The following is a 13,421-nucleotide window of genomic DNA, read 5'->3' on the forward strand; positions in this document are numbered from 1 at the left end:
TATTAGAAGCGGGTGTAACCCACAGCGATATGAACCGTGTTCTCAGTTCTCTCTGGTTTAAGCAGGAGGAAAAACAGCCGTCTCTGCTGCTTCATCTTGCAGTAACCTGCCTTTTTTTTTTTTTTTTGGCAATTTGGCTCTTAGAAGGTAACTTACAAAGGGTGGACAAGGGGTAAGTACTGACTTAAAAAATGAGAAACTTACTTGAAAGCAAATCCTCTCATGGTAATATGTTTCTGAAGTCAGTACAGACAGTTCAATGCTTTCAGAAACATTCAGTGTTAGAAAATAATTAGAAGAAGTATGTGGTCAAAGTTTGTATGAATCCTGAACAATGTGAAGGAGTGTGAAACTGTACAAGCTTTCTTTATCTTACTGTATCCACACATGGACATCCAGAGTTTGGCCACTAAACATGTTTTAAATGTACTATTATCCTCCCTTTGATGACAACTTCAAATGCTTTTATTTCAAACTTTTTTCCTGTCACTGACCTGAGTTCTCCTTGCGTCACCAGGAGAGGTATCCATACTGTAAAAAGAGGAGAAACTCAGGAGTGAGACTGGGGAAAAAAAAAGGTTTGCATCTTTCTTGTGCTGATAGCTGATTGTCTCAAAGTCAACCCAAAAGTGTAATTTAAATAATATCTGAAGTGTCTGAAATGTTTGCAGATGAGTCGGAACACAAGTCAGCACAAGCTACTGGCGATGGCAGGAGTATGCTAGTGGCCAAAGTTAACACAAGGAGTTTTTTTGTGCAGCGCTGTGCTAGCAACTGCCCACAAACACTTTCTGCGGAATACACAATTTCCACCGAGATTGGTGGTTACCAAGAAGTCACTGAGTGGTCTGTAGGCCTGCCTGAATCCAGTTTTTTTTTATAGGATCTTCACACTTCACCTTTAGCATTTTCAAAATACATTTTCTGTCCTGTTGTGTTCATATTACCCTGAAAATACCTAGCTACTAGCTATTGTTAGTAACCAGCAACAGCTGCTAGGTCCAAAGTCTTCCTGGTATTCAGAATTTAGTCTTTAAGTGCTGTTTATTTGTTACTTTTTAAGAACTACCTCACCATACTATCTTTACATGCCAACAGGCTAGCTAACTAGTCCTAAATACTTGTTTCATGGAAGCATGTACAGTGTTTGGGTAACCACAGAGGAGACATTAGTATCTCAGAAGGTGGAGCAGATCCACTGCTCATTGAAAGATTGGTTGTTTGATCCCAGGCTGCTACAGTCTACATGTCAAAAAACGTCTTGGGTGAGATACTGAACCCTGAGTTTCTTTGAGTGCTCAAATACAGTAGAAAAGTGCTAAATAACAGCCAGTCTGTATATGCTTCGCTGTTAACATCTGGGAGAACGGCTACACTGAAAAAAATGTAGTGTTTTTTACAGTGAATTGTGCCTTTTTTCCTTTATGGAAAATGGGACGCTGAAATGGAAAATTACGTCATACTCAAGAGATTTTCACAACACACGCCCAATTTGCTCTCCCCAGTTTCCTTTTTGCTGCTTCATTTCTCTTTATTTATTATTTGCACCTATGACTTCATAAAGCTTTCAGTGGCCTCATGCTTGCCATTCAGACACAGGACGGTCTCACTGGACCTTCAGCTAAACTGTGACTGCAGTGTAAACTGAGGCAGGGATCTGGAGTTGTTGCTCTCTTTTTAGCTGTGTTAAAAACTGGCCGCTGGTAGGCCCCACCCTTATATCAGGCCATATCTTGTGGCTGCCAGAGTGAGATATTTCCCCAGCTGACGTGTAGTCAGATGTTTTGGGTTGGGTCACTTGGACTTTATTATGTCTGATTTGCTCCAATCCACACATGTGCAAGCTGTTTTCAGTTACATGTTGTGTTTCAATGGCAGAAATCTTACAGACACCTCTCACCACAACCAAGTGGTGCACAGAAGAAAATGCATTTACATAAAACTCTGGCTGTTTTTGTGTTGAAAACTGAGAGAAAATGCAAGCGTCTCCTCCTGTAATGATGACGTCAGAAAAGGACCTTTATTTGATATTGGATGGGCACTGTTTGCTGCAAGCCACTATGCATACCATTGACTGCTAAACTGTTCCCTGAAGGAAGGATATAAGCTTTTTAAAGTAAACAAGACATAACAGCCTAAATTGTCTATGCAGCCAGTAGCCGTGTGCTGCATCATGCACACTGCAAAAGCCTCCCACACACTGTGCAGCACATTTCTGCGTTCTCCAAACACCCGCAGCCTCAGGCATGTGCACTGCTAACGGCAGGAGCAGACCATCCGCACTGCAGTCGAGCCTAAAGATACAACAATACCTCCTTTCTTCTTTGTGGCAGTAAATGTGAAGTAGTATTTGTTTTCCATGGAAGAAATACATGATGATATTCTCCAGTATATTTGTAGTGTTCCTCCATCATGGATACTGTGTTCTGATAAACAAGGAAAAACTGGAAAATTCTCATTTAATGTGTATATAAGCAACCACTTTTGACCAATAACATTATGTCTTTCAATGATGTTTCACATCAAACTCAATGTAAATAAAAAAAATCATGTATTTCGAAAGACGCTCTACTACCAAAGCAGGTAACTTACAGCAGGTAGGACTGCTAGTTTTTGGCCTAAAGTGTTAAGACACCCAATTGTCAGGTTTCAGGATGTCACTCCCGACAATGAGTGACAGATCGCATTGAGCAAGATGTCTGGGTCTCTGGGCTGTGGTGCTGAGCTGTGACATCTTTTCTCTGTCACTCTCAGACAACAGCAGGCTGCTGGCCTGACTCATACTCAGTAAGATCCAAAATGGCAGCAATACAATCCTCAGTCTTTCTGCCAGGACTGCAGAACGAGTAAGAGGACCACTGCCAGGCAGCTGGCCGTTTGTCTTGATCCCTTGAATGGGCCCTTCTGGTCTGTTAACACTGGCAGATGGTTTTGGTCATATATAGGCTACACATTATGTTCAGACTGCCACACATTAACATTGCGCAGGTGCCCATCAGCTCACCAAATCAGCTCTGACCTGTTAGGCCATGGACATGGCATCTCTGGGGCTGCCCTGTGGTGTCTAGCAATAAGAGGTTCTGTGGGTTGCAGACTGGGGACTTTGTCTCTATATGTGGAGATTGTATGTAAATGTAAAACATAGCAAGGCAGATTCAGTTGATTAAAGGGAATCATATAATGATATTAATTTAATTTGTGAATGGGGAACTGATCTACAAATCTCAACAGTCAACTTTACCATCACTGATCAGGACAACTCTAATCTAGACAAAACATTTAAGTGGTTTAAAGGTGTTATTTTAATATTTAAGGATTTATTTCAAATATATCTAATAGATGAAGCAGGTTCAGTATTCTCTCTAAGGATACATTAAAACTGAAGACTGGAATATCCAGGGATCAAACTACTGACCTTCCAATTGATAGAAAACCTGCTTGACCAGGACTTTTTTTATTCACTGACCTCTGATTTTTCTCATAGTGCTCCTTTAATTATTTTGAGCTGCTTACATATAAGCTGTGTCTAAGCAGACTTTCCTCTCTTGGCATCTCTGACACACCCCTAGCTTGGTGCCAATCATATCTCCATGACCGCTCCCAGTTTATTCAACTTAAATCATTTTGCTCTTGTCTATTCTCAGTCACTTCTGGTGTACCCCAAGATTCAGTCTTAGGCCCTCTTCTCTTCATAATTTACATCCTCCCTCTTGGTACCATTTTCCACAAATTGGATCTTCACTTTCACTGTTTTGCTGATGACACCCGGTTATATCTCTCCTGCAGGCCTGATTTTTCCCTCCCAACTTCTTCCCTTACAGAATGCCTATCTGAATTAAAATCCTCGTTCAGCTCTAATTTTCTTAAGCTCAATGAGGATAAAACTGAAATCTCCTTATTGGAACTAAATACAAACTTTTGAAGGCAAATCTTTTCTCACTCACTATTGATAACTCCACAGTTTTCCCTTCACTTCAGGTTAAGAGCCTAGGTATCATCTTACCTAGACAGTTCACTATCCTATAAATTGCACATCAATAATCTCACTGCCTATTTCCATCTACGCAGCATTAACAGATTACGTCCTCCTCTTTCCACCCAGTCTACATCTATTCTTGCTTTCAGTTGCTCTGCTCCCAGACTGTGGAACTCTCTACCCCCAGATATAAGAAACATTGGTTCTCTCCTCCAGCTTAAATGTAACTCAAAACTCATCTGTTCAAATCTGCATATTCACTGTGAAAACACTGTTTGTTAATTTTATCTTGCACTTTGTTTCTATTGTTCTTCATTTTGTCATCTCTATTATTATTTTATTGTTAAGTGTCCTTGGGTGTCACCAAAGGTGCCTTTTAATTAAAATTAAAATTTATTATTATTATTATTTAAAAAAAATTATCTGCTGAAACATCCGTTCATGATTATTGCAGATACAATCTCCCAACATTTACTCTAGTCTCCTATCTGACCCATCCTCGCCGCCTCTCCTCCAGCTCTGTCCTTCTGCTTCGTTTTCTTGATTTTCTGAGTTTGAACTTTCCTTGACTCTTATTTCGACATCCTTCTTCAGAGGAAGTTCACAAGAGGCCAGCGGCTCAGTGAAACAACTCCACCTCCTGTCCTTCATGCAATTTACAGCTTTCAGCTCAGTCCTGTGCTAAGCTGCTGAACACACAGCCATATTTAAACAGTTTCATTCAGATGCAGTTGATCGAATCACTGATTTGACTGTGTCAAAGTTAACGAGTCAACATAATCTACATTTTACTGGCTCACACTCATCGTTTTCTAAAGATGTGAATGTTTGCCATGAAGCATACAGTATTCTGTCACAGACCCACTGCTCTGCTAGCCATGATGAGTTCAAAAAGAAGGCAGCCATGTGACAGTTGACGTGATGGATTAAAGCCTAGGGCGTACGACATAAACACAGACACAGTGTCCACTGCTCTGAATCATTTATATTATGAGCTCTAATGTGTGTCGTTTTGTGTTGACACACATGATGTCTACGACAATGTGTGCGTGTGTGCATGTGTGTCAGGGAACAAACTAAAAGTCAAAAGAAGCCTGAGGATGAGACAGAGGGGGCAGCAGTTGCCAGAAAAGAGGTCTCTTAAGAAAAAAACACAGACTCTAGTGACTGCACGGCTTCAGCCAGATGACCAAGCTGCTCTCAAGTATAATAGGAAGATGTGCCCTAGGTTGAGTAAGCATTTACATATATACAACAACAACAGTAACTTCATATTTTAATTTGTGCTGTCAGCGTTAATCTCGTTAAAATGACGTTAACGACATAACCACATTAACGTGGCAAATCTCCACGAGATTAACGCTGACACCACTAATTTTAATTTGACATTTTTCTTTTCCTGATACAAAATATTAAATTGTCTGTACATCTATATCTATATCTCTTACCTAACTCCTCCTAGACACATTAATTAATCTGGAGGAAGTACATTATATTAACTGCCTGGGGTACCAGGATAATACACATCGTTAAAGCTTATGGGAATTATTTTTAGAACACTCATATCCTAATTAGCTGATCTCAAAACATACATGTACACTGTTCACAATACGTGTACGTTACATGTATGTGTATATTGTTCACATTATGTATATGCTGTTTTTTGTAAATAAAACAGTTTTTAGTGCAGTGGCACTTTGGGATTTAATGAACATAAAAATAATAACATGATAACATTAACATACATGTCTGAGTTTCCATACATGAGCAAAGTGGACAAGCACTGTAGGCCTAGCAATAAAATATCCATAGGATAGGTTTTTGCGAGTAATTAAATATATTTACAGGAGCAACAAGACCTTTACCTGAAATTAGGTAAATACTGACAACATCCTGCTTGTTTTTCAATGCAAGCTGTACTAATGTAATGCCTTAGCATCATGTATACATTTTAGCATGTATTTTCTTCTTCTATCAAAAAATGTGTCGTATTTATTGACCTCTGGCCTCCACCAAATGTTCCACTGTGCGGTCCAGCCCACATTTAGCTCTGTCTCATGCTGACAGCCAGTATCAGGCATGAAATGGTTGTTGGGCAAGACAGTCTCAGCTTCTTTTAACTTGATGGAACTAAACTTGATTCAACACTTCTCTGACGATGGCTGTGAAATATTTACAGCAGGGCACAAACTGGGGAGGGCTCGGGAAAGCGAGGGGCAGAGGCATGAGTTTAAAGTTGCAGACTCAGTATCTGCTTTGAGTGTCTGACCATGGGGAGTACTTAAAATAGTCTCTTCCCTTTACCCACAGGCTGGCACTGACAAGGATGTGCAAGGTAAGAAGTCAGCTGCACGTAGCCGCCATTAGCTTACCATCAGCTGCTATCATATTTTGTCACTTTTCATCACTATGCCTGCCTAGAAACCATTCTTTCTTGGCAGATGATAATTTGCCATAACTAAGTCTTTGCCTGAAGAATAATAATCTAAGTCTGTGTGACAGAATGGAGCCGTGGCTGAGAAAGAGCTCTACTTTGAGCGTAACAACATTACTTAAATTCCTTCTGACTCTGTGTGCTACAAGAAGACCATTATCACAGCACTTTTTGGCCAATCTCCACATTGTGAACAAAGCTTCTATGGAGTTGGGAGGGATACAGAAGTAAAAAGAGTGTATACATTATAAAAGCACATCCAGCCCTGATATGAAGCAGTGAACATCTGACACTAAGTGAAATATATGAGTGATGTTAGTGTTTGAGATATAAATAAACAGACAGATGCATACAAAAAATCAACCCTAATTATGTTAAAGGAGAAAATTGGAACTTCCTGTTATTTACTCACATGTTGTTTCCAGGGAAATAAATAAATCATAAAGAGAAAAGAGAAAAGAAATCAATGATTTTAAAGGCTTTTTTTAATCTCTGTTTTTGTTTCTTGTATATTTTCTAGATAAGATATGGCCTATATTTATACTCAGCACTATGCAGAGGTCTTGCACCATCACTGGGAGGAGACACAATACCCTTAGAGTATTACAAGCTAATGTATGCCTAGACCAGTGGTGTCAAACATAAGGGCTAGGGGCCAGAATCTTTGGCTCCAATCAGGCCCATTGGACGGCTTTTCTTAAGTTTTACAGCTTTTCCCACTGATAAACTCCTCTTCTATGGTATTCATAGGACACTAAATAGGTATAAATAAGCAAGTACACTAAAACAATAAAATAACAGAAAGTTCCTGTTTTTTCACTATCTAAAATCTACACTATCTACTGAAGAAATGTATGATTTATCTGTGGATTATGGGATTATAATTACAGGGTAGAGAAATATTCCTATAATTTTAAACATTTATTTCCTATAATTTAAGCCCATCTTTATCGTGTGCAGAAACTGAGCTGTATTGTTGAAATGTTGTTCTTTTTTATTAAAAAAAAAAACAAAAATAATAAATGTGTAGTTGTTCTTTACACTGACTAAAAGTGGACTTTCACTGGCCTGAACCAGTGGCCCACAGTGTAAAATAATTTGACGTCCCTGGCTTAGATGAACGGGAAGTTCTGTTCCAGAGTAGGAGGAAGGAAAATCTGTGCAGATCCATCTGCTGTGATGACCCCTTGGGAAGGGCGCAGTCAAAGTACCTCAATTCTCTATTTAACTGAGCTCATCCCTTAGTAAACGTATTTAAGAACTACAAGATACTATGTTTGAGCTAAGTTGTTTTTCATGTAACAATACTTTATTTATCCCAACCATTGGAATAAATAAAGTATTTCTTCTCCTTGTTCTTCTTCTTATTATTATTATTATATTATGAAAAGGGGTGTTGCTATCGCTCCTTCAGTTGTTGTGAGAGCAAATTTGTGAACTGTCAAAACTCGTCTGCGCACGTCATCCTGAAACCTCCACACTCTTTTTATGCGCGTCTAATCTTGTGAGTGAGCAGTGTAATGATAAATGGAAAACTGTTAGCAGTGTTGGGCACATGTTCATTATATCACTTTGTCTCAGTAATAACTGTGCCTATTAATATAGATAGTGCACAAATGACATCCTTAATGAAGACATTGTCAGTCAGGTGATTTGTGTTCATTAACATCAAATAGAAAAGCAAGTAAAAACACTCTGTGCGTACACTGCACTGAAAATACAGTTATTTCCATGTCTATGTTTTCTTTCTCAGGGAACAAACTGCCTGTGGGTCCCTTTTCTGTACTAATGGCGCAAAGGATGTTGAATGAAGGTGGGCAAGATGGCCGATCAGGTGAGACACAGGAATGGACTATCGATGATGGAATTTTGTGAATGCTAATGAAGTTTGCATGACAAAAATGTTTACCAGTGAAAATGCCAACTGTACAAGTTGATAAACCTAAATTTTGGCAAAAGGCTATCCTCAGTTATTTGTATTTCCCTCTTTGTCCTTCCCTTGGAAATGATGACCTCTTTATTTAATGTTGCTCCGTCCAAGTTCAGCCCCCAGGATACGACTTAATGAAGGGACTGCAATGAAAGGCCTGGGAACAATGTTATATTTAGCCTTCTTGTTATTTCTGTTGGTTAATTTTTAATGCCCACTGGAGGGCTGTGTGTAGAGAATAAGCGTGCTACATTTTGCTCATTGTGCCCCTATAATTTCTGTTGTGCCGGCTCACATTAGTAACACAAAAGCTCTGTTTCATGACCTGGCATTGACCTTAGTACTTTCTCACTTTTTGTTAACACCCAGGCCTATGAAACATTTAAAAGCAGTTTTGTTAGGAAAAATAAAGGTCTCACATAGTCTGTGAATGACTTGAAATTAGATCAATATGAATCATTAATTATAACTGGGCCTTTTGATTTGCCTCACTGTAAGCATTTTACTTTGTCTTTTGTGACTGCAGTCCTGGGAATGTTGGAGGTGCAGGTAGAGCGGGACCCCAAGACAGGTGCCACCATCGTTAGGTCAGTGGCTCCTGTGTCCACACCAGCTGGTGCTCCAAAGGCTACCACTGTCTTTGACGACGGCAGGAGGAGCATCCACACTATCAGTGGGTCAGCAGATCAACCCTCGTCTAAAGAGCTCGGGCAGATCTTGAGTGTCATCGATGGGGTCGGGATGAAAGTGCTGCTGAATGAAGTCACAGTCACACCAACCAAGACAGAGACAGTAGAAGCTAGCAAAGGCTCAGAGAAAAAAGGCCTGTCGCTTCATACCCATCCCAGCACATCAAAGGAAGACTACAGGCCATTCGGCGGCTCTAGAAGCGATGATTTAGAAGTTGAGCTGAGCAGTGAGAAGTGTGTTGTAAATGTGGGAAACACAGATGATAAAAACACGATGGCAGTGAGAGACACTTTGGAAAAAGTAGATATTGTGGAGAATCAGATGTTGGAGGAAAGTCCTGTCACACTTGTGTTCTTGGGATACGCTGATGCTACAACAGACCAGAGTCAGAGCCAAGAGGAGCAGGAAGGCATGATCACTGTGGAACGAGTGATAATCACGGAGGATGGAGAAGAGCATGTCTTAGGACCTGAAATGCCTCCTCCACTTTATTCACCATTAGACCAGGTAGCAGAGCAAGGCACCGGGAAAGAGTCCAAAGATGAAGCAGTTCAGGTTATTCCCTCGGGTGGAAACGGAGCTGGAATCGATGTGCAGGCAGAGGAAGGTGATAAAGAGTCACATAATACATCTCCACCAGGCATAACAGAGGGAAAAGGCAGTTCTACGCACAGGAGCTGCCGGTGTTGCTCTGTCATGTAAGAAATGGTTGAAGAAAGACTCCCTGTATACCATGTATACACTGCTTCCTTTATATGTTGCTTTATATGAGTGGGTTTAATAGCATACTAAACCATCACCCACCATTTCACCTCCCCTTGATAATAAAAGTGGCACTTATATATTTGTGCAGCTTCTACAAAGCTGAGAACTAAAGTCCACTTCCACCCCCTACTGGACAGAAATAAGAACTTCAAGCAAGCAAGCTTATCCAAGAGAAAAACTCCACACTAAATGTTTAGCCATGGTTCCTGTAGAAATGGGGGGGGGGGAATTACTCCATCCTTTAGCATGCACATCTTAATGCTTATGGTGTCCCTCACTGTTTCTGGTATGAAAAATACCCTGCAACTGAGGCCTGAGATTTTGAGTGTTTCTGTGTTTTGATGCATCACCTTTACACGTTGAGTTTCTTAAGACGGATTCAGATTCACCATTTCTGTGTAAAAATCCAAACATTAACATTTTGAGAAATTATCTCATTCTTGCTCAGAGTTACATGAGAAACATTACACTTTTTTAATGTCTGTGCAGTCACTGTGAAACTAAAACCAGCATCTGGTTACTGCTGCGCTCGGGCTGCAGATAACCTCGCTGACATGGCAACAAGACATTTTTATCTCTCAGTTTCAAACACTGATTAGGTGTTAATTAGAAGTTCTGGCTGGCAGATTTTTTTTTTAAACTTCCTGGCAGTTTGGCTTGTTGGTTTCACGTTCATGCCAAGTTAAGAAAATTGGTTTGTAGAATTTGTCTAATATTTTTCTGAGGCACTGATCGTCTCATCTAATTCTTGGGGAAAGAAAGTAAATAGTATACCGCCCACCATCTTGAACTATGCCTTCACTATTTTAGAACTGATATATACATTAAAAATACTTCTAGAATTGTTTGAAACACTTTAAAACCACATTGGCAATACAAGAAGAACAACATGTTCTTCTTGTATATTCACTGTAGAAAATCTGGAAATCACTGTCTTTATCTGACCTTTGTTTGATTTTTTTTTCTCACTGAATTTAGCTATAACACTGATTTATGGCAGTGGATGTTAAACAGGATATGTTGTAATATGACAGATTCCAGTTGGTGTAGTGATCGAGTTTTACAATTAGATTTGAGATGTACTCACAATTTCACACTAAAGCAGTAAACATGCAGACCTCCCATATTTGCTTCTGTATCATACACCGAAATGCATTTTTTTAAAATGGAGATTTTCCAGCGCAGTTTTGTGACTTTTAAAATCACGACTTTAAATTGTGAATTTTAATTCACGTGACATCTTTGTATTTCTAAAATTTCCTTTATTTAAGGTTTTTACGTGTGTAAAAACAGTAATTACACCAACAACAAATACTGACCACTGCTGTAGTACAATTAACCAGGTGTAAAGTTGCAGAAAAATACTTTAATTAGTTCGATTATTGTGTAATTTAATGTAAAAATCTTGTACATTTGATGCATATTTAACAGGATAAAATATGGCAGCATACTTTCATTTATATGTTCAAAAAATGTCAAAATCAAGTTTATAAACTAGCAAATGGGTTTATCATTATGAAAATATCCAGTTAATTTGAGACTATTATGTTACATAAGCTGTTAAATGTAACTTTACATCAAAATGTTGAATAAACAACAGATCTTCACATTTAAAGAAGGTAAGCCCACATATGAAATGATTGGATTTATCTTTATTTAACACCATAAAATATAATTCCCCATTGTAATATACTGTTAATTTATGATCATAGTAAGTTTAATATGATTCTTTATAAATAACTTCACATTCAAATATGAAATATTTCACAGAAGTTTACTGTAAAAAAAAAAGTGTGCACTAATTACATTGCTGGATTTAACTTAGAAAAATCCATTTTAAAATGGTTAACCTTGATTATGATATTATTATTATAGTTAAAACAAGCTGCTGTCATATGTAATATGTTTCTTACCACATGAAATTAATGGATGGACATTTTTAAAATATGCTGTTAATTAAAGATCACATTTTTAAAAACGCATTAAACCTTTATTTTAATAAGGTTATCAGAGTAACAGTATTTTGCCTGCAGCATTGTGGTCAAATGACGAATCATGAAATGATGAGTTTGCTTTATAATGCCATCATCAAACCATTAGGAACCTGGTGCAAAAATCACACACATACAAAAAAGACCTACTTGTACACTCCTAAACTATCGTGATGAATCAGATGAATGTTTCAGTCCCATGAATCAGATCTCGTTCAAATACAGACGAGGTTGGAAGGAACTGATGAACAGTTGAAGAACAGTAGAAATTTGCAAAGAGTGTGTTTATGATAATACATTTGCATTTGGAGCCTGTTGCTACATATTGATATGAGGGTGAATTGAAAAAAAAAACCCACATAAATTTGTATGGATCCATAGTCAATGGTATGCTTCGATGTCAATAACCTGGTAGCCCTGTTTTTTAGTGAATGACAGTTTAAATGGTGATAATAAAAAAAAACCCTTTTGCAAATGTCTACATAATCAACCAACCTACAGGCTGCAAGCACATGTGAAAGAGTGCATAAATTTCATGCAAGGACCCATCCTTTCTTTGTACGACAATGAAACACCAGCATAAACTGCATCCTCCAAAACTGGCAGATGTTCAGTCAGTAGTAGGATGCAAACATCAACACAACACCACCAGAAGATTGTGATGTGGCCATAACCAATGGTCTGACCCACAGATAATATGAAGTACTCTGCTGCCAAAGAAGAACTTCACTACACATAAGTAAGACAGGGAATCATTAACTGTTAGCCACAGACTGTAGGGTCAGTGGGTCTGACTGTATTTCAATGTTGAATCCCGACCTTCATATCCCCTGTGGACCTTGATATCCCTGCTTGTTCAACAACAAGAAACCAAAAACTGTATCATGCATGAACTCAAAATGAGGTAAATATGACACTGCTGATAGAAATTTCTCATTCCTGTCCCATAATGCACTGGGAAATCAGAGGGAAAAGGCCAATACAGAACTTGCTGGAGAATCATCAGAATTTTACATTTTCTTTAACATCAAGTAATCTAGTAGAAGTGGTCTGTAAATGAATGGTTATCTTAAAAAAAAAAAACCTGTAAACAGCTCAATCAGGAAAAACTGGGACTCCAAGTCTGACATTACAAAGATTCAATTTATGAGGCCCCCTTTAATCTGATGCATGTGCTTTAACTCAGAGAACCAAAATCGGCTGTGTTAGCTTAGCTTAGCTTTACCAGCAATTTGTACTGGAATGGGAGAAATTCCTTCATGTGTTCAGCCATGGAGTAACAACCACCGGGACAGATCGTAAATAATATGGGGTCACCTTAATGGGTTCCTGAATGAAAGAAGAAATTTCATTCACATAGACACCTTTTCTGATTTTATTAAAGAAATGGAGGGCAAATGCAAGCTACCTGAGAGAAAAAAGAGCTGGAGTATGAAAACGAAAATATTGAAGCAACAGAAGGCAGATGTGACTAAAGTTAACGATGCACACATCCAAGCTGAAGTACTCAAGGAGCAGAAGGAATTTGAGAGTAAGAAACATCTGGAAGAGATAAGAACTGGAGCAGAAATACAAAGATCTGGAGGAGAAGGATAAACTTCTGCAGAAAAAACATCAGCTCCAGGAGAAATGTAT

The 13,421-nt window shown here is 38.7% G+C and overlaps 2 protein-coding genes across 4 annotated transcripts in view; one reads left to right on the forward strand and one right to left on the reverse strand.

The window, feature by feature from the left end:
- plppr2a (phospholipid phosphatase related 2a) overlaps window positions 1–13,421 on the reverse strand; it is a 203,943-nt gene that overhangs the window by 113,697 nt on the left and 76,825 nt on the right. The window lies entirely within an intron of this gene.
- Window positions 68–11,493, forward strand: LOC146670999 (uncharacterized). Of its 3 annotated transcripts, XM_085403141.1 has the most exons (4): window positions 68–172; window positions 518–578; window positions 8,164–8,244; window positions 8,867–11,493. In XM_085403141.1, the coding sequence occupies exons 3-4, from the start codon at window positions 8,199–8,201 to the stop codon at window positions 9,730–9,732; spliced, it is 912 nt and encodes a 303-aa protein (XP_085259267.1). In that variant the 5' UTR covers window positions 68–172; window positions 518–578; window positions 8,164–8,198; the 3' UTR covers window positions 9,733–11,493. The 3 variants fall into 3 exon arrangements, with proteins under 3 accessions (XP_085259267.1, XP_085259268.1, XP_085259266.1); XM_085403142.1 differs by lacking the exons at window positions 68–172; window positions 518–578 and adding an exon at window positions 6,017–6,311; XM_085403140.1 differs by lacking the exons at window positions 68–172; window positions 518–578 and having other exon boundaries at window positions 7,703–8,244.

The sequence above is a fragment of the Rhamphochromis longiceps genome, linkage group LG4 (genome assembly GCF_057381845.1).
Source record: "Rhamphochromis longiceps isolate RC_006_pf linkage group LG4, R_longiceps_female_GT1.1, whole genome shotgun sequence".
In the NCBI taxonomy this organism is placed as follows: Eukaryota; Metazoa; Chordata; class Actinopteri; order Cichliformes; family Cichlidae; genus Rhamphochromis; species Rhamphochromis longiceps.

Coding starts and splice junctions, on each gene's coding strand:
- LOC146670999 (XM_085403140.1), top strand. CDS start 8,142: ATGTCTATGTTTTCTTTCTCAGGGAACAAACTGCCTGTGGGTCCCTTT. Junction 8,245..8,866: donor TGGGCAAGATGGCCGATCAG/GTGAGACACAGG, acceptor TTGTGACTGCAG/TCCTGGGAATGTTGGAGGTG.